The following is a 22,862-nucleotide window of genomic DNA, read 5'->3' as shown; positions in this document are numbered from 1 at the left end:
GCAGGTGCTCTGAGTATAAAGCTCACTTGGTTTATCTTGCTTACAAGTGATTAATTAGTGTATCGACTCTTTCTGAGACGAATATTTTACAGTGTTGGTCGAGCCGTCAATTCAGATGAAGCCCGAGCTAAATTTTTAAATAAATGTAACGGAGTCGCCGCTTACTTCTGCATGCTTTGGCCTAAGAACTATACAAAGCCCTGTTAAAAATGGACTTTACGTAAAATCTCTTTCATAATATATCTTTTTTGTTAAGGAAATGTTACTATGCTGCTCAGAATAGATATTGTTTGTATGTTATAGGTTTGTAACTTTATTGTGCCCGTTTGACATTGTAGTTCATTTTGCAATTAATTAAGAAAACAATGAAGGCGATGCTGTGCACCCCGGCTGGAGAAAAAAAATGTTGAAAGGTGTCACATGATCCTCTCACTTACGCAACGGTGAGGGAGGTGGCTTCGAGCATGACGTTTCATGCAATGACAACCTAAAAGGTCTACAAGAACAAACTAGCCGGGCTTCCTTGCCTGATATATATTATTTGTGTAATTATCAGTATCTCTCCTGTGAAACATATGAGAACGAGAGTGAAGCAATTTAACGTTTCATCCGTTGGAAAATGAACCAAATTTACGTTTGAGGGAGTTTCATCTTAAAATACAAACAGTCGTTGTTGGATAACCTCAATGGCATGCAAGTGGACCGCTGCGGATAGTTGGCCGCTGTGTTGCCGGATAGTACCCAGTCTTAGTTAAATGGAACCGAGTTATTTCCTTTCAAGGGTCGCATGCTGATTACTTCGATTAGAACGTGTTGATTTTATGTGTAGCTAAAGTTCCTGGCTAGCGATAGGGCTATTGTTTTGCTGTCGACCACTTGCTTAGTGAGGGTGGTCCATGCTAACTTGCTATGAGTATTGCTATTAGACAGTTGAGCAACTAGTTGGATTACTATTTCTGTTTGAACCTTGCATGTTAATGCTTGAAATTCTAAATGGCTGTTTCTGTCACAGCCCGTCGTTTACCGTGTGGCGTGGGTACTTTTTGTGAATTTTTAGAAATTGTTACGTTTGGTTCGAAACGCTCCAGCACCTTACGTGCAAGAGTACTCCTCAGACAGCCAATCAGGTGAGCAGAAGCAGCAACTGCCTGAGTTCATTCGTTTCCAAATATCTCGACTTATTTTTTCATGGGGGTTCACCAAGTATGATGTAACAAGTCCCTTTTTGAACTTTCCGTCTCAACGTTAGTTCTTGTATCTGTTCGTTATTGGTATTGAGATTTTACCTTAATTTTGCCGTATTTTAATTTTTTTTTTTCAAAAGATTTTCAGTTGTAAATGGAATGGTAGGTTGATACATTCGACCTTGTACTCAGAATTAAGATGTTGAAACTGCTGCTGTTTCAATTCTGGGCCAAAAGCATGGGGAAGTGCAGATATTACCTTTTCCAACTGATTCTAAACTGGTTGCATTTGGCGGTGTCATAGAACTGCGTGTTTCTTTTCAAACATATTACAATCTTTTCTTACAGATACTTGACGTGTGGTTTGCTCGTAAGAACTCCGAAAATACTATGCAATTTGGACTGGAGCACAACCCATATCCCTCCTAACAGAAACTTCATCAGTCTTACCAATAAGAGAAAACAGTATTCAGAACGACGCATCATTGGGTGAGGCCTCTTAGACGGTTTTTGCCCACTATATCGGCATGCTTGGACTAATTAATTGAATAAGACCACCAAATAGTTGGTGGTCTTAAGAACTGCGTGTTTAAAGTTGACTTTATTCCACAGTTATCCAGATGATTCTACAAATGTTCAGACTTTGAATCTACTTGTGACTTGCATTTCCAGCACATATTTTTCTTTGTGTTTGCACTATATTGTTTTTGAACTTTCATATGTGGGTTTTGGATTTATGAGCTCCAGATAAGAGTCTGATGGTATCTGATTTTACTCTGTCTCTAATGGTCACATTGACTGACCTTCATGTGACACACAGATACTCCATGCAGGAGATGTATGATGTCGTGGCCAATGTGGATGATTACAAGCACTTTGTTCCGTGGTGTAAAAAATCCCAGACCATCATGAAGAGGGCAAGCCATGCTAAAGCCCAGTTAGAAGTGGGTTTTCCTCCAGTGGTAGAGAGGTACACTTCCATGATCACGAACGTTCGTCCTCATCTTGTCAAGGTCAGTGCCATTTAAGTGTTGACGTGAACTGTCATGCACAGCAATTCATGTATTAGCTCGACTTTTACATTATTGCCATCGTATGAGTATGGATAAAATATCTGCCGGGCTATTAGAGGATCCATCGTCAGAGGAATTCAAGCTAATTAACTGGATTTAAGAGCGCTGTTTAAGGTACTGACACTTGTGTCATGTGAAAGACTCAAGCTGTCTAGCACAATCAAAAAAATTCTAACTTCAAACTTTTCCTCTCAGGCTGTATGTACAGATGGCAAACTTTTCAACCACTTGGAAACAATATGGCGCTTCAGCCCTGGCATTCCCGGGTATCCCAGGACCTGCACTGTCGATTTTTCAGTGAGTATCATTTATGTGTTCATTTCACAGTATTAAAATCATATGATTTTCCCTGTAATGTGAGCAGGGATATCGCTCATTAATTGTATTCCTTTTACACATCCTTTTTTGTTCATCTGTCAACCTGTTAAAGTGTGTTTTCTGTTCTCTCGGCCTCAGATCTCTTTTGAATTCCGCTCCCTGTTACACTCTCAGCTGGCCACCGTCTTCTTTGATGAGGTTGTCAAGCAGATGGTTGCTGCCTTTGAGACCCGTGCTGGCAAACTGTATGGTCCTGAAACGAGAATCCCTAGAGAACTCATGTTCCATGAAGTGCATCAAACGTGAGCCTTAGTTGGATGTTTGGAAGTGTGTGTGTGTGTGTATGCACGTGCGTGCGTGTGTGTGTGTGTTTGAGTATCTCTGCTTAGCCATTACCTCTCCAGCACATTCACAAGGCACTACATGTGAAGGGATCACTCTTTCGACTTATTTAAAATACTTGAGGGTAGATGATGTTCCTCTTGGCTGTGCTGCTGTTCGTGCAGGCCTTTGTTCCAGGTTTATTGCAGCACACCTGATCTGAGCTGGTCTGTGCACTGATGAGTCAGGTGCGCTGTGTGCTACGCTAGGGTAGGATTAAAAAGTCGTGCAAGAGGAAAGTCACTCCCCCCGATCTGGAAATGCATAAAATGAGACAATGAAATGTAATAGGATTTCGATTATGTGATGGGTGTATACAGTCTGTTCCATCACTGGTCATGGAATAGACTGTATCATTGAAAGATACAGCTGTATTTGTGTGTGTGTGTGTGTGTGTATACATATATATATATATATACTGGATTGGGGGAAAGCATTTTCCAGAAGTATTTTTGACAGTTTGAACTGTTTGAGATATTTAAGTATACAGAATGTTGACTCGTCTAATGAAGCCAGAATAACAGGTGCCATGGGCTTGGATGTCATTTAGGAATTTTAAAGTTTCTCTGCCGTCACGCATTTTATTTATTTATTTTTTTCTGGTTACATCTAGTTGCAGTAATTGAAATACAATTAAACTTTAAACTTCAGGTTTAACTGTACAGGGACTCTTATTTTAAAGAAAAAAAAAGGCAACAACTACAACAAGACTTCTGTTTAATTATCAGTCACTGATTATATCAGCATATTATTCCATTCTTCAGAGGCACTCTAGTCCTGACAAGCACACTGTTATATACCTTATACGCTGTGTGGAACTGTTCAGAAGCAGTGGAGCACTGTAAACTGCTTGACACAACTTCAAAAGTGCAATAATATTCATTATGTTATTTGTCACTTTATTTTGCATGACTTGTTTATTTGACATTTCAAAAGAAATTTCTGACACGATGTTTTATTTGGGTCGTAATTTTGTCATAATAAACACTGGATGCCATTATTTTAAAAGATATCAATTATACTTTTAATGTATGTTTTCGGCAAGCAGCGGTAATGGTTACACATAGTAAATTGAACTTGTTTCTTTTAACTCCAAAGTGGGACTTAAGCTTATATCTAAATGGGAAACCCATGAAAAGGAAGCACTACAAAAAGACATGACTTTTCATCAAGCATTGCAAAAGACTTGTTCTAAAAATCTTAATAAAGTTGTGCTTTTGGTTTAGCCTCCACAAACCAGAAGAATGGCACTGACAATATAGGAGTGAGTAGTGTTTGAAATAGGTTAAAAAAGTGACCCCAAAATCCTCCCTCTCGTGAATCCTCATTTTAACAAGAGCATTTCGTTAAGAAGCCATTTATTAGTGTTTTTTATTTCATATTTAAATTCATTAGATATATGCTGTGTGGAACCAGTACAATTGTTGGATTGAAATGGGAACATCCCCAAGTACAATAAACATTTTCGGGGGGGGGGCAAACTTGGTTATGATCAATATTCTTTACTTTACTGTAAATGTAAAATATATTAAAGAAAAGAAAAAGGAAAATGTGGTATTGAAAGAGTAGCTTTCATAGTTATTAGTTACAAGAAAGTAATGCAAATGAACAAACTTTTTAATGGACCCCCCCCCCCCCCTATATTTCTGCCTCTAAATTTGTTTTTTGAGACAATGGTTCTATATCACAAGGTTTTTATTTTCTTTCTTTTTTTTGTACAGCATGGTTGTGTGTGTGTGTGTGCATGCTCAAACCAAAGCGGTGTATTTGGATGAATGAGGGATCACCCAGTTCATGTAATGCAGTCTTTCAAAATGTAAAATGTTTTGAACTGAATGCTGTACATTTGATCATCTGCTGATATGTGGGTTTGCCTTACGTGTTTCTTTGTGCCAGTGGTTCGGTCGTATAATCGCACTGCTCATAATGCCGGGGGTTATAAAGCCTTCATAAATAGAGCCTACACACAATACAAGGTCAGTTGTGTCTTTGCATTGTGGTGTGTTTTTCTGTGTAGTTGTGCTGGTTCATCTGTGTTGGCTTCATAACACTTGCCATTGTGGTGCAGCAGAGAAGGTTCTAGAGGAATCCCCTCTGTTTAGAGCTTCTTTTTAATGTCTCTGTGTGTATGACATCATCTGCATTTTTAATGTACAGTATTTAAATAAAAGTATTGTAATTAAGAGCCATGTGTAATGGGTGAATGATTTCATTTTTTGTTACTTATTGGAACTGAACATCAGTCAAAACAGATGTGAATGTCAAGCGTTTAAGTGATCGGGATATACACGTTAGGACAAGTTAAAATGAGTATTTTCAAGCTGTAGGCAGCAACAGTATTTCAACACACAGCACTGCAATCTTGTAACACACAAGCTACTGTGTATTCTTGTAGTCATAAATATGGAACTGCTATGTAACAGTAAGCATATAGTAAATGGGCATTGACAATGGGCAGAAACTAATGGGCAGCGACTAATTTGTCAATTGTGTTTGACTAAAAATATTTTGAAGTTTTGTAAAAAAAAAAAAAAAAAAAAAGTTCTACCAAAATATGTAATAAATCATGCCTTGTGTGGGCCACCTACAAGAATACATTTAAAAGATTCATAAAGGAAAGAAAAGCTAAAGTTTCCTCGAGTGAATCTTGACTTTATTCAAAGCAATGCGAAGTGAGAGATTTGCGAGGTCAAAACCTTTTCCACAAGTCAGAAGAGCCTGGTCATGACCAAAGTTACACTGTCACACTAATGCTACATTAGAAATAGCTGCGGCTGGAGGTTCTCACTCTCCGACCCAACTCCCACTGGGTTATGGTTACATACTGATTTTCATTTCAGCTCATTTCATTTTCCACTCTTTACTGACACTCCTCGTTTTATACGACAGATATCGAAGCCTTGAACCCCACCCCACCCCAAGCAGATTTCAGCTAAACCCTTACACTGATTCCTGAGCAACCACTCTAAGGTTTAAATCTACTCAAATTCACAGTTCATGTCACATTGCATTGATTCTGTTTGCGGTTTAGTGAAGACCACACCAAGCGCGTAAAGCAAATATAACGGACGTACAACTGACAACTATAGAAAAGTCAAAACGGTCTTATTTTAGGAAATTATTTACTTTAGGTACGAAAAAAAATCTACCCGAAGTCTGGCCTCATGTTTTGTCAATAGCATTATGCTTACATTCACTCAAACTATGCAACATGAGAGGAAGCCAGCACACTGAACTGAATTCCAACTTCAACTTGAGGGAAATGTGAGATGGTCCTTACACTTCAGTGATTTTTATTATAGAAGGGCCTTTCTCTTCTTGGAGTGTTTTAGAGGGCACAGGAAGTTGCCTTTATTGAGTGAGGTATTAGTAATGGATTTCTTGGTGACATTCATTCAGGGTTGTAATCTATAATTTACCTTCATTGTCATCAATAATTAACTGATTATGAAAAATCAATATTTTCCTACCCCTATCCCCATTGAACTTCTATGAGAATTATTCCTTTAATATCTGAACGGTTTATAAATTATAAACGTGAGAGCTGAATTCTTATAATTGACATCTTTAGCTGGAAACAACAGGACTATGCATGTCATGTTATAACAATGCTAATGCAAGCAACTGGAAACTCAGCTAAAACAGTCAGCCAAATGCATCTGGAACACCCATTGCTAAAGTTGTTTCATGGTAAGATCATGATGTTGAATAGTATATAAATAAAAATACAGGGGATTCTGTCCTTTAAAACCAGACTTTTAAACTGGAGTTGAGCCAACACTGACAGTGGTGTTTAACACAGTTATTTACACAATGTTCATTTTTTTTTGTCCTTAAACAACAACAAAGCCATAATACATTTGAACAATTGATTTCCATGAACAAATCTACCTTTCTCAAATCCATTATCCTTTGTTACAACAGCATAAGACTACTGCCTATCAGTACCTCAACCAACATTGCTGTTTGAGAGAGGAGAAAACTAGCTCTCTTTGTGGAAATTTAAATCAGCTATCTAGCGAAAAGGATTGTCGGCCCTTCTTAGATTTTACTTCCTTTTGAAAAGAAAAAAAAAAAACCCAAACAAAACTGAACTCTTGTGTCTTGTTACTGTACACTTCACTAGGCTTGTCTTCTAGCTGCAGCTGCCCTCTCTCCTCCACTCAAATCACTCCCTCTGCTATTTAACCTGACTTGGCTCCGACCAGAGCCATCAGTCCGTCTGTGCTCATGGATTTGGGTCTCTCCAGGGGGAAGCCCAGAGCTCTGCTCCACACCAGCTGGGCCAGAACCCCCAGAGCTCTGGACACGCCAAACAGCACAGTGTAGTAGTTCATTTCAGTCATGCCATAGTACTGCAAAGAGACAAACACACACAGCATAGCCATGGGCTTCAGTTTTACATGAATGTCCTCACTCATTTTTGAATCATGCCATTTTGTGGGGGGAAAAAAAACAGGGCCAAATAAAACATAGCAGGCCTCAGTGTAGATAGTTCTGATGTCAAACACAGACAATCTTGTGAGGTTAAACCCACCTGCAGGAGAACCCCGCTGTGCGCATCCACATTGGGCCAGGGGTTCTTGGCCTTGCCCTGCTCCAGGAGGACGTTGGGAACGATTTTGTAGAGCTGTGACACCAGTTTGAACATGGGGTCGTCGGGCAGATGTTTGAGTGCAAACTCCCTCTGGCACGTGTAGCGGGGGTCTGTCTTTCTCAGGACGGCATGGCCGTAACCTGGCACAACCTGATCAAAAGACAAGTCATACCTCAGCTTTTTCCTTTGCCAAGTCATGACTAGTTTACACCAGTCTTCACCTAGTGAAGGGCTATGATTTGTTTTCAGATTATACCAGCAATATATCAGAACAATGGGTCTATTCACAGTCAGGTGGAAGCAGAGCAGTCAACTGTTTGATTAATCATTAATGAAAAGTCCTACGTTTGTTTTTGAAACATCGGGAATACTTTTACATCGGGATAAAGGCGTTATGAGACAGAAATCTCTCACCCGTCCAGACTTGAGTGTGTTCCAAATGTAATCTCTCATTTTCTCATCAGAAACCTCTCCACCCAGCTCCTTCTGCAGAGCGGTAAGCCACACTAGCACCTCCTGCAGACAGGGACAACAAACAGGAGACAATACACACACCGTCTGCTTCCAAAGAACTAAGACAACATCTTTGTGGTCAACGCGATGAGTTATTCAAGTCAAGTTCCTGGTCCAGTTCAACAGACTAGTAAAGTAGGTGTTGAAGCTTAGGGAGTAAGGCAGTTTTAGTTCCATTTTGATTCAAACAGAAAGACAAATCAGTAAAAACCTCAAGAATGCCCCCACCAATACACATTAAAATGTGTACCCTGTAAAGCTCTAAAGGAGACATTTTGGTTTTTCATACACTCTTTGAATAGAAGAGGCATGACACACTCTGCACAGTAGTACAGCTCCTACATCTGAGTAACCTTCATAATCTGCAGAGCTCTGGGGCTGTCATTTAGACCAAAACCTGCCATATTATATTATATATATATATATATGAGGGTTTTGGAAGTTTTTGCGTGTGTCTGCACATGCACACATGCAAGAACTCTACAAGAGATGTTTACACAACTTACTGCTAAGTGTTGGTGGTAAGAAGAAAATTCTGCACCATTGACCAGAACACATTCATAACTTCAATGAAACACACACACACACTTACCTGATTAGCCAGACCATGCAGAGGCCCTGCAAGTCCGTTCATGGCGGCGCTGAAGGACAGGTAGGGGTCAGACAGGGCGCTCCCCACCAGATGGCTCGTATGAGCGCTGACGTTCCCACCCTCATGGTCACTGCAGACCAGACATAACAATACAACATTCTCCATTAGAGACTTGTATACGAAAAGAACAACAGGACACGCGTCCGGTTAAAAGCCGGCCAGGCTCAGATGATGATGATGATGATGATGAAGTGACGCTGCTGACCTGTGGATGGTGAGGTACAGACGCATGAGCTCAACGAACTGGGAATCGCTGTAGCCCAGCATGTTAGTGAAGTTGTGGGACCAGTCCAGGTTGGGGTCGATGGCACCGATGCTGCTGCCCTCCCGGTAAAGGTTACGATAAATTTTCGCAGCTACACACGGAAGTTTAGCTATCAAGTCCATGGAGTCCTCGTAGATAAACTAACAGAGAATAAATCAAAGAATATGTAGGTTGTTTTAAGGGAAAACTAGAACCAGGGAAAACAAAGCAGCACAAAAATCTCATCATCGCTGTTATTTTGAAACACCACAGATACAAGTTGTCAATATATATCCATTTTATACACCGTGTGCTTGCAAAACAAGGCAAAAAGAAAAAATGAAAATAACAAAAACTGACACCATTTCAAAATCCATTTTAAAACTTTGTCCATGTGGTAAGCCATCCAGTGAAATTTCTTACTTTCTATGTGGATACAGGCACTTAGATTAGCTTATCTTAGATCAGAATGTAAATGGATTTAAAAATTGATCTCCTTTTTTTGGTATTGTAGTAACACTGATAGTGTCAGTGCTATTTGACTCACCTCCCAGTATTTGGCTTTATTCACTCCTTCAGAGTAGGCTCTGGCGAAACTGCTCTCACTGTTCAGAGCCGTGATGGCGGCACTGAACTGAGACATGGGGTGCAGGTTGGTGGGGAAGTTGTCCAGCATGGTGACCACATGAGAGGGCAGAGCTGCCCTCTTGGCCCATTCCTTAGACACCCAGTTCACCTGGGAACACATGCATGTGCGTGCACACACACACACACACGCGCGCACGCACAGACACAGACACAGACACAGACACAGACACAGACACAGCCTTCAAATGATGTACAATCAACACAGCAACTTAATCAACCACAGACAACCAATCTTATCGATATATCACCTTACAGAGATTCTCTTTTTTCATCTTCCTCCTGTTTTTTCTTCCCAAATTTGGAAAGGCTAATTCCTCATGATATATTTACAAGTCGCTCCCTCCCACGACTGCCACATCAATCAAGCATCTCCTCTCTGCATGCTTTCACATTACAAACTGTACATCATCGCCACAGTGACGCAACATACTTGGATGTTATAAGTATTCATGGGATGATTCCCACAGCTATACTGGTACTGCATCATTGGTGTCTGCCCTCTAACAGTGAGAGGTGACGTGATTCCAGCTGCCACAACTGCCCAAAGCCACTACAGAATGGCACAGAGGGCTATTCACGGCCTGTTACACAATGCTTTAGTCACTGAATATATTTAAATACTTAGTGCTTATTTCCTAGTGCTTATTTTATTTGTGGTTTCCCAAAGTACAACAGACTGCACAGTTGTTTTGATCAGATAATAAGGATTAAACTCAGTATTTACGGCTGGCCAGGACACTGCACCATTAGCCAGGACTGACCTGTTCTTCTGTAGGCACCTGTCCAGTCACCAGAAGCCAAAAGAGACCCTCAGGCAGCGGCTCCTGTCCACCTGGAGCTTTTGGCAGCAGCTGCTGGCATTCTGGGATGCTGTAGCCACGGAAACGGATTCCCTAGAGAAAATTCACAGAGATAAGTTCTCAAAAATTACAAGATGCTTGACACTCCTAACAATAAAGCCAACAAATCACTTCTAGACCTATGCGTATATTTCCAGAATAATACATACTTGGGGATATTTTCATTGTGAGTGTTTTATATGCACACGGATCTCGTTAACAAGTTATCTTATTGATTTACCTCATCAGGGTCCAACACTGAAGTTTCATAAACTAGACCCTTCATGCCTCTCATCCCGCCATATACCTGTAAAGAAAAACACACACACACACATATGCATTAGGCACCTTTTAACCAACCCAATTATCCAACAAGTCAGTCATGGTACAAGTGCAGCGGTTAAGCTGTGATAAGGCACCAATTTATGATCCATTACGAGAATCTTAACTGATCAGGGTGAAGGTAACTAAAGCAATAGTTCACTAACTAGAACATTTTAAACATTTCCTGCTTATCTGAAATGATTTCATTTATTCTATTTTTTCTTAAATAAATTATATATTTTCAGGTTAGTTTAGCATCCCATGCACAAATTATAAAACTGAATTTCCATTTAAATCATCCTGCTAGCACTTCTTACAAGGAAATTTCTTCCAAATCTTGTCCCAATTAAAAAACAAAATCTATGCCGAGTTACACTTTAACTCATGTGGTGGACTTTTAGAGTCATATATACATTGAACTGAAGTCTTTCCAAAGGATTTATGGGTTTGTGAGGATCAATGCTTAAGTTACTGCAAATGAACTGACATGTTAACCAAACCACAAATTCCAGAAAAATCTCAATAAACCATAAATATGCATATGTTGACTGACAACATTATGGGTGGAAAATAATGCCAGTTATGTGCGTCACAGTTGTGGGAGTTGTTGTTATTCACAACATCTCTATTTTTTTCTTTTTTTTGTTTTTGAAGAGGTTAATTTGTCAATTTGATGTTTTAATCTAATCAAGACGTTTGTTTCACTGTGCTCGACAGCGGCGTGTGTGTATGAATCATACCATATCCACAGTGATCTGCCCAATAGTGGTTTTCCCATACTGCTGTTTGAAATTCTTGATCCTCGCCTGCTCTTTCGGGATCAGATCTGACAGGACGTCTTTCAAATTCTGTGAAGAAGTAAGACAAAAAATAAAAATGAGTCACTTACTTGCAAGATATTAATACCTGTATTGTTTATGGCTCACAGCTAAATGTGTCAATAAGGCCTCTTACACACAGGTAATGAATGAGTTCTAGTAAGACTGTGAGAGAGAACAGAATTATGTCAGTTCTTGTTGCTGAGCAACGTAAGGTCATTTTAGGGAGATAATACCAGGTGTGCAGGAGCACTCACCATGGATGAAGAGGAATGTCTTGCTGCCACAAGGACACATGCTGCATTCTGACAAGGACAGGAGGACAAAAACAAAACATAAGCTCTTCTCTGTTTCTGGCAATACCAACAGTAAATCAGAACTGATGAACTCAACAAATGTAGACAAGCTTTGTTAATTGAGTTTGAGCAAATGACATTCTGAGAAATATGAATGACAGGATTAATCTAATTTAAAAAGCAAAATAAGAAATGTCCAGTAAGTTACCTTCAATGACTAGGCCTACAGAACTAAAGGTAACTTTAAATGAAAATGTATAGAGATTTCTAACTTTCCTATAAAAAAAATCTGAATAGTAAAAAGTGCTCGGTTTTACTACAATCAAGTAAGCACCAACAGTGCGCTTAAAACGTGCAAGTGCATGGAGTAGCAATATTACTGTGGAGACGAACGGCTAAATAAATATAGAGTAGCTGTATAAACGCATTTTGCAAGCTACTGACCAGTTACTTTAAAGTGGATGTTGCCACAGAATAAGTGGAATATCATTGTTCCAAATACACGGCTTGGGAGCCCTGCGATGTAACGCTATGAAAGCAGACTTAGACCTTCAAATAATGATGTCGGATGTAACTCAATGCGTTTAAGTTCCTTAGCCAACACCGCGTTGCAAAATAAACTTAGGGAAATTTCTGAGAATTAAGTTTCCCGGTATACTTCGTAAGCAGAAAGTTCACGGCACTGCGACAGAGCGGCAAATGAGAAATGACAATTCGATGCAGCACAACATGTAAAATTAGTCTACCTAGTAGCAAAACTGATCCACGTTAACTAAAATTCGAGGCAAACAGTATGCAAGTTAGCTGGTCCAATCACGCTAGCTACAGAATACCCTGTCCAGCATGTTAGCCACAGCATGTACATAATGTTTCTATCCCCCTTGTTCCGTGACCCCTTAACATTACCTTCGAATGGAACAGCCTCGGCGCCAGCCTGCTAATAAACATCATGAATACGACGTGTTAGCCTTTTTCAGTAAATATTAAACCACTAAGAAGCCGAACACCTCGGTGCTCTTTGAAGGTGCCCCCCCTTCCAAGTCGCGGTGAAGGTTGCAAAGAGGCGCTGTCGGTGTCCAAAGAGGCGTAAGGGGCGTAACGTTAGAGCAATGACGTACAATTTAGCGAATGCCAGTCATTCAAAGGTGTCATGACTGCATGCATTTTACGCAATTGAACAATATTTTCGTTCTCCCCAACACTGCGTTGCTCACTGAGTCAAACGCTTGACTTTGAACGGTGAAAGTGAGATGAATAATCCAAACGTGATTATTTACACTAAATAAAGACATACTCAAAAATATTGAAACAGAATGCTATATTTCCAAATACTTAATCAATATAAAAAGGAACAGTGACAAACTGGCTTAGCAAACAGAAAGGTTGATAGTGAAGGAGTGCATAAAATGGTCACATAATCAAGCACAATAGTTGTGAAAATGAAAAGAGAAGATAAACTGAGGTTGCATACATAAAAGGTGACATTAAAGAATAAGTATACAAAAAGCACTTTTATGTGTCTACAAGATTTGACAAAAGAGGAAAAATATTCAAACATCCAGCTTCAAGTAAGATTTTGTTTCCTGGAGGTCACCCTGCACAATCCAGTATTCTGTAACTCTATCAAAGCAATGTAATTAAGGATAACTACAACTCAGTATGATTTTAAAAAAACCTTTCCAATTTTCAGAGATGTTGCTTAACAAAAATATATGTTTGTATAACTGTCAAAACTAACAGAGGACACAAAAGCACCAAAGAAAAGAGAAAATATCACAATTATTACAGTCATTTTCACTGGAAGGAGTAGGCATATCTTTATAAGCTCTCAAGGCAGTGACAAAACCCAGATGTACAGGACATGATGATGTCAGCAACGAGCACTGACAAACATTACTTGGACACAACTGACTGGCTTCCTGCACGTCGAGGGAAATTACATCTCACAGAGTGGTCCCAAAAGACTGTCCGGTTCGGAGTGTGGCCGAAGTTCTATGGCTCGTTAGAATCAGCACACAGTCCAAAGTCAATTCAAACACAGCTCAGCCAAAATATCTAAAAGTTGAGTGAACTGGAGTAAGTGAGTTGTCTAAGCTATCACAGGTTGGGCAGATCTACTGGAACGGATCTACTAGATGGGTTGGAATCCTCGCTCTGACCACAGTCCAGAGGTGTGGTGTCAGAGAAGTCAGTCATGAGACACTGCAGCACAACCTTGGACCTCAGGTGACCTCTGGATGGAGTGCAGTGGTACAGAGCTCAGGGTTATAGCTCATCGTGAGGAATTTTCAACGCATGGTCACAAAGGTCTGGGGAGGCAATGAGAATACAGAGTGATTCAGTTGAGAAGGAGGTTCATTATGCTTTGCTATGCTTCATTGTCTACTGATATTTACATAAAACAATTACAGAGAACGCAGACCAACATTGTGAAAGATTGAGTAGTTAGAGCATACTGTATACATTCCATAGTTTTTGTGGTAATGTGGTGAGGAGGTTGAGAGCTGTACCTGTTCGCTTGCTGCAGAGTTTATCTTTAACATTGTCCGTTTCGTGGGAAAAGAATTCAATGATTTCATCTTCATGTTGCTCAACAATGGTTTCACACTAAAGAGTAAAGGGAAAATGTTACATGTTTAACATTGTCATGGTGGTTGACTTTCTCTGGTATTCATGGTTTATAATATATATTTTTATATCATGAGAAGAGGAAAAAAAAGATTTTCAGCACTGAGACAAATAAAGCACATTGAGACTTAAAGGGAAACTGAACCATACTCATTTATGGAACTATACATAGTGTTAGGAGGACAGACTCAAACAGTTGATGACTATGAATCTAAATAAAGAGTGTCATTTGTATGATGCAATCAGTTGATTTCAATCATATGCATATCAAGACAATCACTACCCATCATTACAGCACTGCACAGTGCAGCTGTGTAAGCAAAACATCAATGGATTTGAGTATGTCAGAATCTGACCTTCCATTAATATTAAAGTGTAAGCTTTTTCAGCTTGTCTACCATTGGATATCATGCAGAGAGCTTTCTCTAGAAATGTAGTCATGATTTAAACGAGAAAATCCAATGTGTGCACTGTGTCTATGTAATTATTCTCCCAAACTTCAATGGTTATGAACTGAAGCGCCTGTCTGCAGTTAGAGTCTGACAGGCCATTTGATCGACATTTTGAGCACCATTCATTGTCTAAATCACCACTGCTGAGTAAAATGATTTCTTACAGCAAACTTCAGGCTGGAGCTGACTCTGGAGTCTAAGGCTGCATCTGAGAGATCCATGGCTGTGCCGTCACGGGAGGTAACTCTCACATAGGTCTTGCGGTTAGTGTTGGGGTCCACACGTTCCCCATAATCCTTCATGTTTTCACACACCTCTTCCATCAGCTCCAGCAGATGACCCTCAGAGCGGGCGAAAGGAACCTGAGGAGTTGAAGAAATGGAGGGCTGGAGGTCAGTACAACAAAGGGGCTGTTCATGTATAATAAGTTGGCAATGGAATGCTTGCATGTAAATACACATCAGTAACTAAAGTTGTTCAGAAACGTTTTCTTACGGCCCAGAAACAAGGAGTTTCATACTGCAAGGTGCTGACAAGCTAAACAAACATGACAACTGCCTCACAAGTTTCATTCAGGAAGAAGACTCAAGAAGAGAAATTAAGGTTCTGAAATATACATGGAAAGTTTTAACAGACATCATCCTGAGAATCCAGAGTCTCTCACCTCTCGTACAGATTGGCTTCCATCAGGGTTGATCCTGAACGATCCCGTCTGGATCATTTTCTTAGGATCCACTTGAGAAATGGCCCATTCCATTTCATCCACCAAGGCCCTACATGCTGGGGTAAATAGAGGAAAAATGGAAGATTTCTTAACACAATGAGGAGTGAGAGATGCACTTCTGTCTCTCATATGCTGTTTGGACCAAGCTGGATCATTAACACTATTGCATTGTCACTAATACAGATGCTCCTTTACCTGCAAACTCATGTCCATTCAGCATAAGATTGATATGTACCAACCATTCAAATAATGAATTTCATGCGTTGAACAAGACAAGGTGAATTGTTTTCCAGAGTTAAAACAGACCTTTTTTTTTTTACATTATTGAAGTTAACCATCATAAAATATACCTCCACACTTGATATCCTGTCCCTGTCTGGCTCCTTGACCAAGTTTGAGGAGCACAGTAAAGATCAGACAGAGAAAAAGGACCTGCAAGGGCTTCCCCATCTTCACCTGATCATTAACAACAGAATTACAAAGCAAAGAACATTAACTATTATGCTAAGCAAAGTAGAAAACGGTCCTCTTTTCCCGACATGAAAACTGAGATATTCATGCAATCACTTTTTGCATTGCATCTAGAATCAACAGTTCAATCAGTTGAAATTCAAAAAGCAGAATGGAACCGAGAATGGAATTGTTCGAAAAATAAAGCCTGAACTCCGTATTTAATCTATGTGCTGATATACATGAAACTACAATACTAAGAATAACTGTGTGCATTACAAACCTTGTGTGAAATGAAGCCACCGCTACAACGTTGAAAGTAATCCACGATGTTCCATCACATTCGGTGAAAACTGATGACGTACGCAAGTGAGCGATCCGGAGAGGTGGCTGTGTATATGCCTGAGTTCGCGAAGGACCTCTGCTATACTGACTAACTGATTTAAAACTTTATCATGTGTGCTGCAGTATGACCTTAAAAGAAAGGGACAGGGGCAACCGCTTTACCGTGAAGAACTGGTTGCCGGGCAAAACTTTTTCGGAGACTGCAATTTGTAGCCTTTGCCTCCAGCGGCACAGCGCTCCTCTGCTGGCAATGTGAAGCACGGAGGCAAAAAAACCCCCACAAAAACATATACGCTGTCATTCAAGAATTCAAACTTTAGCGAGTTTGAAATTTTATCTTTTGTCCATTTCAGATTGAAATGGGGGAGGGGGGGTTATATATATGACAACTATAAAATATTCCTGGCTGACCTATACTGCTGCAATATATTTGTACATCTCAAGCATAAACGAAAATTATTGGTCGAAGGCTCCTAATAGTTCAGTTTTACGGTTCAACGTTTTTCCCTGTTCCTGTAAATTATCATTTTTACTGTTCTTACTGTTCTTTCTTTTCTGTAGCGTAACGATTGTTGGACGACAATATTAGTGGTTTTACGGTAGAAACATTGACAGGTGTGGTTATAAGTGCCTCTAGTTGGTGTACAGAGACCTTTGGTTTGTGTACAACTGATACATGCGCGTTTTGCAATGGCGGCTGTCTGCGGGCTCGGAGCGATAGCATCACCTATTTTAAAGCAATTAACCGTGGTCCATGGTCAGTGGAGAGCACATGCCTGCTTAAGGTACACTGCCATTTTGTTGTGTGGGTTGTTGTAGTTACGAAAGCGTTTTTGATCAGGTTTAGCACAGTTGTACATGAAGTACTCTGCTCCTGATGTATATATGTCATGCACGTTACGGAAGGCCAGTAAATATTTTCATATTATCAACAGTGATGTTCTTTTATATTTTAGAGTCTCTGCACAGTCACGTGCAATTGACCTTATTCTTTCGAGAATTCTCTCGCCTTTTCCTTCCACTTTATAGCTAAGAAGACATGTAGATTGGACAGTGTATTCAGTAAAATGTCAAGAGACACCCAGGCATGGAATGTAGACAAATTAACCCGACAATGGCACAGTACCGCGATTGCATCTCCAGTGAGGCATACCGTAACACACGCTTTTTTTTTTTTTTTTTAAATCTACAGCAAAATATGTAGAAGGTTTCACGATGCATAGGTCAGGGAGGAACACGTCTCATGGGCTAGTCTGGGTCCAAGGTTGTTCATGTCATATAATGTGTTGCAATACGTTTAGCCAAGTGAAGAATTTACATTTGCGTTTTTGTGTGTGTGTGTGTGTGTGTGTGTTCATGACTTAACCAATATAATATGTGTCCCTTGTCATCTAGATTTTACTCAACGTCTCACGCAAGGCTGGGTTTACTCCAAAGGGTAAATGACAAGTATGAGCGTTTCTTGGAACATCGTTTCCCTCGGTTTTACGTTCTGTACCATACCTTCATGAGAGGTGAGCATCTGAGCATCCAACCCCCGTCACCACACAAACGTTGACAGTACCAACACCCATGTCCAAAATACCACATCAGAACACTGGAGAACCACTGCAATGCTAATTGATTACTGGGATGTGATGGTGGTCCTAACAACTTTGGACATAATTGTCTTATTGAAACCAGTTTACATTTTATTCAGGAAGACAGAGCATTAGTACATCTTTACTCAATACAGAAGTGACGTTCACAGCACTGTAAAGGTGTCAGAAGCAGTTTGACTGCTCACACCTATTTTAATACTGTTTTTAGTAGCTTTAGCATCCTGTGTTAGTGTAAGCCAATCGGGTTAGTTTATATAAACAGTTAACCTATATCAGTTGATACTGAAGCTAAAAGTTGATCACTGACTCGCGTATCGCCATTCTGATCAGCATTTGTTTTATTGTTTACATATGTGTTTTAGGATTTCAGCTCCTGTTTGAAGATATTCGAGAGGTAAGGAGAATAAAAAGGAGTATGTGTCGTAACAACATCCAGTACAGGCAGTTGCCATATCGAGATATGGAGAGGCTCATGATGGTAAGCCCCTATTTACCTCTACTACATAATTTAACTGTGTCATTTCTTTAATGATCGATCTTATCGAAGGTGATGCAAATGATGCTGCTTACAGACAATGTAATTCCTCCTCTTCCTCCCATTTTATCAGAGTTAATAAGGAAAAGTTTTCCTTTTATACAGTATGTAGATAATATAAGAATGTGAGGTTTTTGACCTTAGGATAAACTGATGTTTTGACTGATTACTTTCAACAGTTGTTCTCTTTCCATAACAGTGTGACTACAGACATGACTGAACAATCAAATAGAATGGTGTAATGCTTTACATGTTCAGATCTATAGGAAGTAAACTTTAACTAAGCAGGAAAATATTGCACTGTTGTACTGATTTCAATAAGTTTTTGTCAGCTTGCTGATTTTAGACAAAACTTGAAGCTATCCAAAACCAAAAGAGCCAACAGGCATTCCTTTTAGACGTTATTGACTTTGGTTCAGCTTGTGTGGTTAACTGAGAAAGAGAGTTTCGTGAATACTACCTAATGTGCTTTCCTTCACACCATTTTAAAAACAGTTTGTCTTCTCCGATGGTTAATATTCGACGTTTACACTCCATTTTTTCTGTTTTTTTTTTCCTGTAGTTTCGTAAAGACATGATAAAAGCCATTCCTCTTGCTGTGATATCGCTCCCTCCCTTTGCTGTCTGTCTGGTCTTCGTGCTGATGTGAGTAAATTAAAAAACAACAACAACTGTGTTTTAAATATAAACACTGGTTGATCATAGCCACATTTCTGTACTTAAAATTTGGTATGTTCCTCTTTCTTTCTCTCCATGTCTCTACTGTTTCCCTCTTTCTCCCTTTGTCCAGGTACTTGTTTCCACGCCAGCTCCTCTTTCGACACTTTTGGACTCCACAGCAACAGAGAAAATTTCTGAATATCGAACATGCACAGAGATCATGCCACCATGAGGAGATTATGAGAAGTGTTGCCTGGACAATACCGTTGGTCAAGGAGTGGCCTCAGCGTAGCATGCTCCTGAACCTCTGCAGCAAGGTGCACCTCTACAGTGTTATTTTTCAGGAGACGTCCTTTTCAGCAAACGCATATAATGTTTCTGACCAGTAGCCGTGCACACTAGCTCTTCACCTCCTGGGGGGTATTCCAAGTACGTGGTTTAATGACTAACCCAGGTAACTTAACTCAGAGCAAGTAGTAAACCTCCTAATGGAAGAGCCCTAAGGCTTTGTTTTGCTGGGAGAAAGAAGCCATAGGGCTCTTCTATTAGGAGGTTTACAACTTACTCTGAGTTAACTAATCCGGGTCAGTCACTAAACCACGTACTTGGAATACCCCCTTGGTCATATTTTCCTTAACAGTAAATCGGCCTTATTCACATTCATTTTCACTGTAAAGTTGAGGGTTTTAGTATCTGTGAATTGCTTTTTGGTCATTGTTGACAAAGGATGTTTCATTGATTCATCAACCTTTTTTTACATAGGATACATACCATGTTGCTCTACATGACATGATGTAATATGCTATTAGTGAATAGAATATTTATGATGAGCTGGAAATAATAGCTGAATCAGTCAGACCAATTTAATCCACTCAGACAGACAGCACTTTTCAAGGTTTAGCGAGGCTTTCTGTTGAATTGGAATGTGGATGTACGGCAAGTTAAGTTGTTTGTTTTTGTAAATCATTTTGTTTTGTTTTTCTTTGTTTCAGGTACAGAGTGGTGCCCATCCCAGTGTGTCAGACATCCAGGCTGTAGGCAGGGTCTTCTCTGGCCCGCCCTTAGGAATGATGTCATTGGAATCCAGTCACATGGTAATTCAGGCGAGGGAACAGATATTAATGCAGTCTCCTGAGTTAATAATTGCTTTTTTTGTCAGATTAATTTGATGTAGGTTTTTGGAGCAACGAGAATATTACTTCCTTCACTCTTTCCTCTACGACTTGTTTTATCTCCTTCCCTCTTCCCCTCTGCCCCGTTACCATCACCCCAACTTATATCCAACCCTTGTTTTCGTTCCTACCCATCCCATCTTTAACTACCTTTCTTTCTTTTTTCCTTACTTTCTTCTTTTTCTGTCCTTAAATCCTCTCCCTTCCTTTCCCAGAGGTTGCTGTGTTCTCCATTGCTGCTGACTCAGTGGTTACCTGCTTTCCTGCTGCGGAGGCGGCTGGTGTCTAAGTCCCTAGACCTGCTGTATCTGGATCGAGCTCTGGTCTCTCTGGGCCTCGAGCAGCTCAGCGATAAAGAGGTCATACAGGTGAGAGGGAAAAAAAAAAAACTAACATATTAAAACATAGTTAAAAAAAATATTACTGTAGTTAAACATGTCAGGGTTCATGCCTCAGAAATGACTGTTGAAATAGAGGTAATGGTTAGAGTGAGAGAATAGGAACTAAGACAAACTCCTAGTGCTTCTCTCACTCACTTACAGGCTTGTTACCTTAGAGGTCTCAACTCCAGCAGGTTGAACAGCAGCCAGTGTAGAGACTGGCTCCATCAATGGCTACAGCTTTCTTCTCGGGTTAAAGGTCAGTCTCCTGTATAGTCATTCTGATCATTTTAGCTTTGTTTGATGGTTTTCTTTTTTTTTTTATAATTGTTGATCCTGACGTTTTTCAATAGTTTACCCTCTTTTTTTTCCCTGATTAGATTCTGAAACCTCTCTACTATTACACAGCATGGTCTTACTTACTATCAATTATCCAAAATCCTGAAGAATGAAGGAACAGAACTGTTGTCCTACCCGCAGTCATTCAGAAAAGGAGGATCATGAATAACCACATGATGACATTTACATGTACAGATACCTTACTCAGAACCAGGTCTCAGCTTAACAAGTTTGAAACAGAGTCTCAGACTAGGCTTCACTTACATCATAAAACATTCCAGTGAAAACAGATAACTGCAAAAACATCAACATTTGCTGTTGCTTTCATGCAAAAAAAGGAAACGTACTTGATCCATTAGATACATATAAACTCGCACTGAATGCTCTTAAACCGAAAAAAAGCAACTGTGAACTTTAGTCCTCAGCTCTTAAACTTTATGTAATGATTAGGCTACAAACTATGTCGAATTAATAGAATACTATTTTTAATATATCATGCATATTTGATCGAGTTGAATATTTTTGTGTTTCTGATTTTAAAATAAGCTGAATAGCTGCTGATCATTTGTATAAACTCTCAGAGGAAAATCCCCTGTAATTTATTGCTAAATTCTACATCCCCTGTAATTTATTGCTAAATTATACATCGTTTTTTTGGCAAGGTACTCGCTTTTGGATTATTAAAAGTGAATACCTCACCACATACAAGGTAACTAGACTCAAATGTAACAACTCCAGGTTTTGAGTTGTTAGGTAACCAACCACCAGGAGCTGGGTACTTGTTTCACATGAGGCTTGCGGGAATTAAAATGGAATTAGAAATGTCTGTGAGAAAAATGTTATTTTGGACATTTGAGTGTCGTGTTTACGTAACTCTCACTTCATCAGGCTACTCACTCACTGCTGCCTCAGGCTCTTCTTTATTTGTTCAAAAAAAAGTTCTGTTTATTTTTTTTTCATATTTTCAGATGTTGATTTCTCATTCAGGTTGTTGATATTTTGCCCATTCTGTTTACCATAATATGCTTGAGCCAAAAATGTAATACTTAAAGTACAATGAAGTCATATTTTTGAGTCTGTTTTTATTGACAAAGACAGAACTCTCTTCATGTTTTGGTTTCATACTGGATGCTTAACATAGTGTGGATGTTCTTCCAAAGAAAAGTAAAGCTTATTAATACCAAGTAATGAAACTTGATGGAGGGATATATATTTAGGATTTATCTGTATATCCCAAATATGTCTTTGTGTTATTGTCCTTAAACCAGACCAGGAACCTTCATTCATGTGTCTAGTCTTGTTACACATTGTTGCAGTTTCAGCCTGTTCATTTCTGCCTGAAGACAAAGAGATTGTGCCACTCTGTACCAGTCCATGCTTACTTTTGTTTCTTCACTACCTCAGTATGAGTTAATGCAGTTTCTGAATAATGGGATTTTTTTATCACTCGCAAATCTGTTGTTCTGGTCTTTCAATAAAGATGCAAAAAGCCTGTTACAGTATGAAAATGTACTTGTTTTATTTAGGTTTTGTACTTGTTTTCATAAATGACTCCACCTAAGCATATGTGTTTACCATTAAGTTTCAGTCCTTTTGACATGTATTTCAGAGGCAACATTCAGATGAAATTTTTTTGACTGTACCTCAAAACCTTTGCTCTGCCAGTCCTGCTGGTTGACTGTAATGGAA

At 39.5% G+C, this 22,862-nt stretch overlaps 4 protein-coding genes across 4 annotated transcripts; 2 read left to right on the top strand and 2 right to left on the bottom strand.

Annotated features, from left to right (window-relative positions):
* The first annotated feature begins 513 nt into the window (after positions 1-513).
* On the top strand, positions 514-3,286 carry LOC115814438 (coenzyme Q-binding protein COQ10 homolog A, mitochondrial-like). The gene is made up of 5 exons (XM_030777286.1): positions 514-1,127; positions 1,533-1,673; positions 2,005-2,197; positions 2,453-2,554; positions 2,714-3,286. Exons 1-5 carry the CDS (start codon positions 994-996, stop codon positions 2,879-2,881), a joined length of 738 nt encoding a protein of 245 aa, XP_030633146.1. The 5' UTR covers positions 514-993; the 3' UTR covers positions 2,882-3,286.
* A 2,993-nt stretch (positions 3,287-6,279) lies between these two features.
* Positions 6,280-12,941, bottom strand: LOC115813734 (citrate synthase, mitochondrial). The gene is made up of 11 exons (XM_030776333.1): positions 12,794-12,941; positions 11,849-11,896; positions 11,514-11,621; positions 10,691-10,756; positions 10,372-10,503; positions 9,510-9,698; positions 8,924-9,123; positions 8,659-8,788; positions 7,968-8,069; positions 7,494-7,703; positions 6,280-7,311 (listed from the first exon to the last, which is right to left on the bottom strand). Exons 1-11 carry the CDS (start codon positions 12,836-12,838, stop codon positions 7,141-7,143), a joined length of 1,401 nt encoding a protein of 466 aa, XP_030632193.1. The 5' UTR covers positions 12,839-12,941; the 3' UTR covers positions 6,280-7,140.
* A 751-nt stretch (positions 12,942-13,692) lies between these two features.
* Positions 13,693-16,141, bottom strand: cnpy2 (canopy FGF signaling regulator 2). The gene is made up of 5 exons (XM_030777694.1): positions 16,042-16,141; positions 15,632-15,747; positions 15,132-15,329; positions 14,398-14,494; positions 13,693-14,196 (listed from the first exon to the last, which is right to left on the bottom strand). Exons 1-5 carry the CDS (start codon positions 16,139-16,141, stop codon positions 14,153-14,155), a joined length of 555 nt encoding a protein of 184 aa, XP_030633554.1. The 3' UTR covers positions 13,693-14,152.
* Positions 16,142-17,176: 1,035 nt separating this feature from the next.
* On the top strand, positions 17,177-21,578 carry LOC115815277 (LETM1 domain-containing protein 1-like). The gene is made up of 9 exons (XM_030778234.1): positions 17,177-17,271; positions 17,882-18,000; positions 18,450-18,565; positions 19,185-19,267; positions 19,413-19,599; positions 20,275-20,376; positions 20,670-20,822; positions 20,997-21,093; positions 21,215-21,578. Exons 1-9 carry the CDS (start codon positions 17,177-17,179, stop codon positions 21,277-21,279), a joined length of 1,017 nt encoding a protein of 338 aa, XP_030634094.1. The 3' UTR covers positions 21,280-21,578.
* The last annotated feature ends 1,284 nt before the right edge of the window (positions 21,579-22,862 follow it).

Source organism: Chanos chanos, chromosome 6 (genome assembly GCF_902362185.1).
Source record: "Chanos chanos chromosome 6, fChaCha1.1, whole genome shotgun sequence".
In the NCBI taxonomy this organism is placed as follows: Eukaryota; Metazoa; Chordata; class Actinopteri; order Gonorynchiformes; family Chanidae; genus Chanos; species Chanos chanos.
This window is presented reverse-complemented; position numbering and strand designations above follow the sequence as displayed.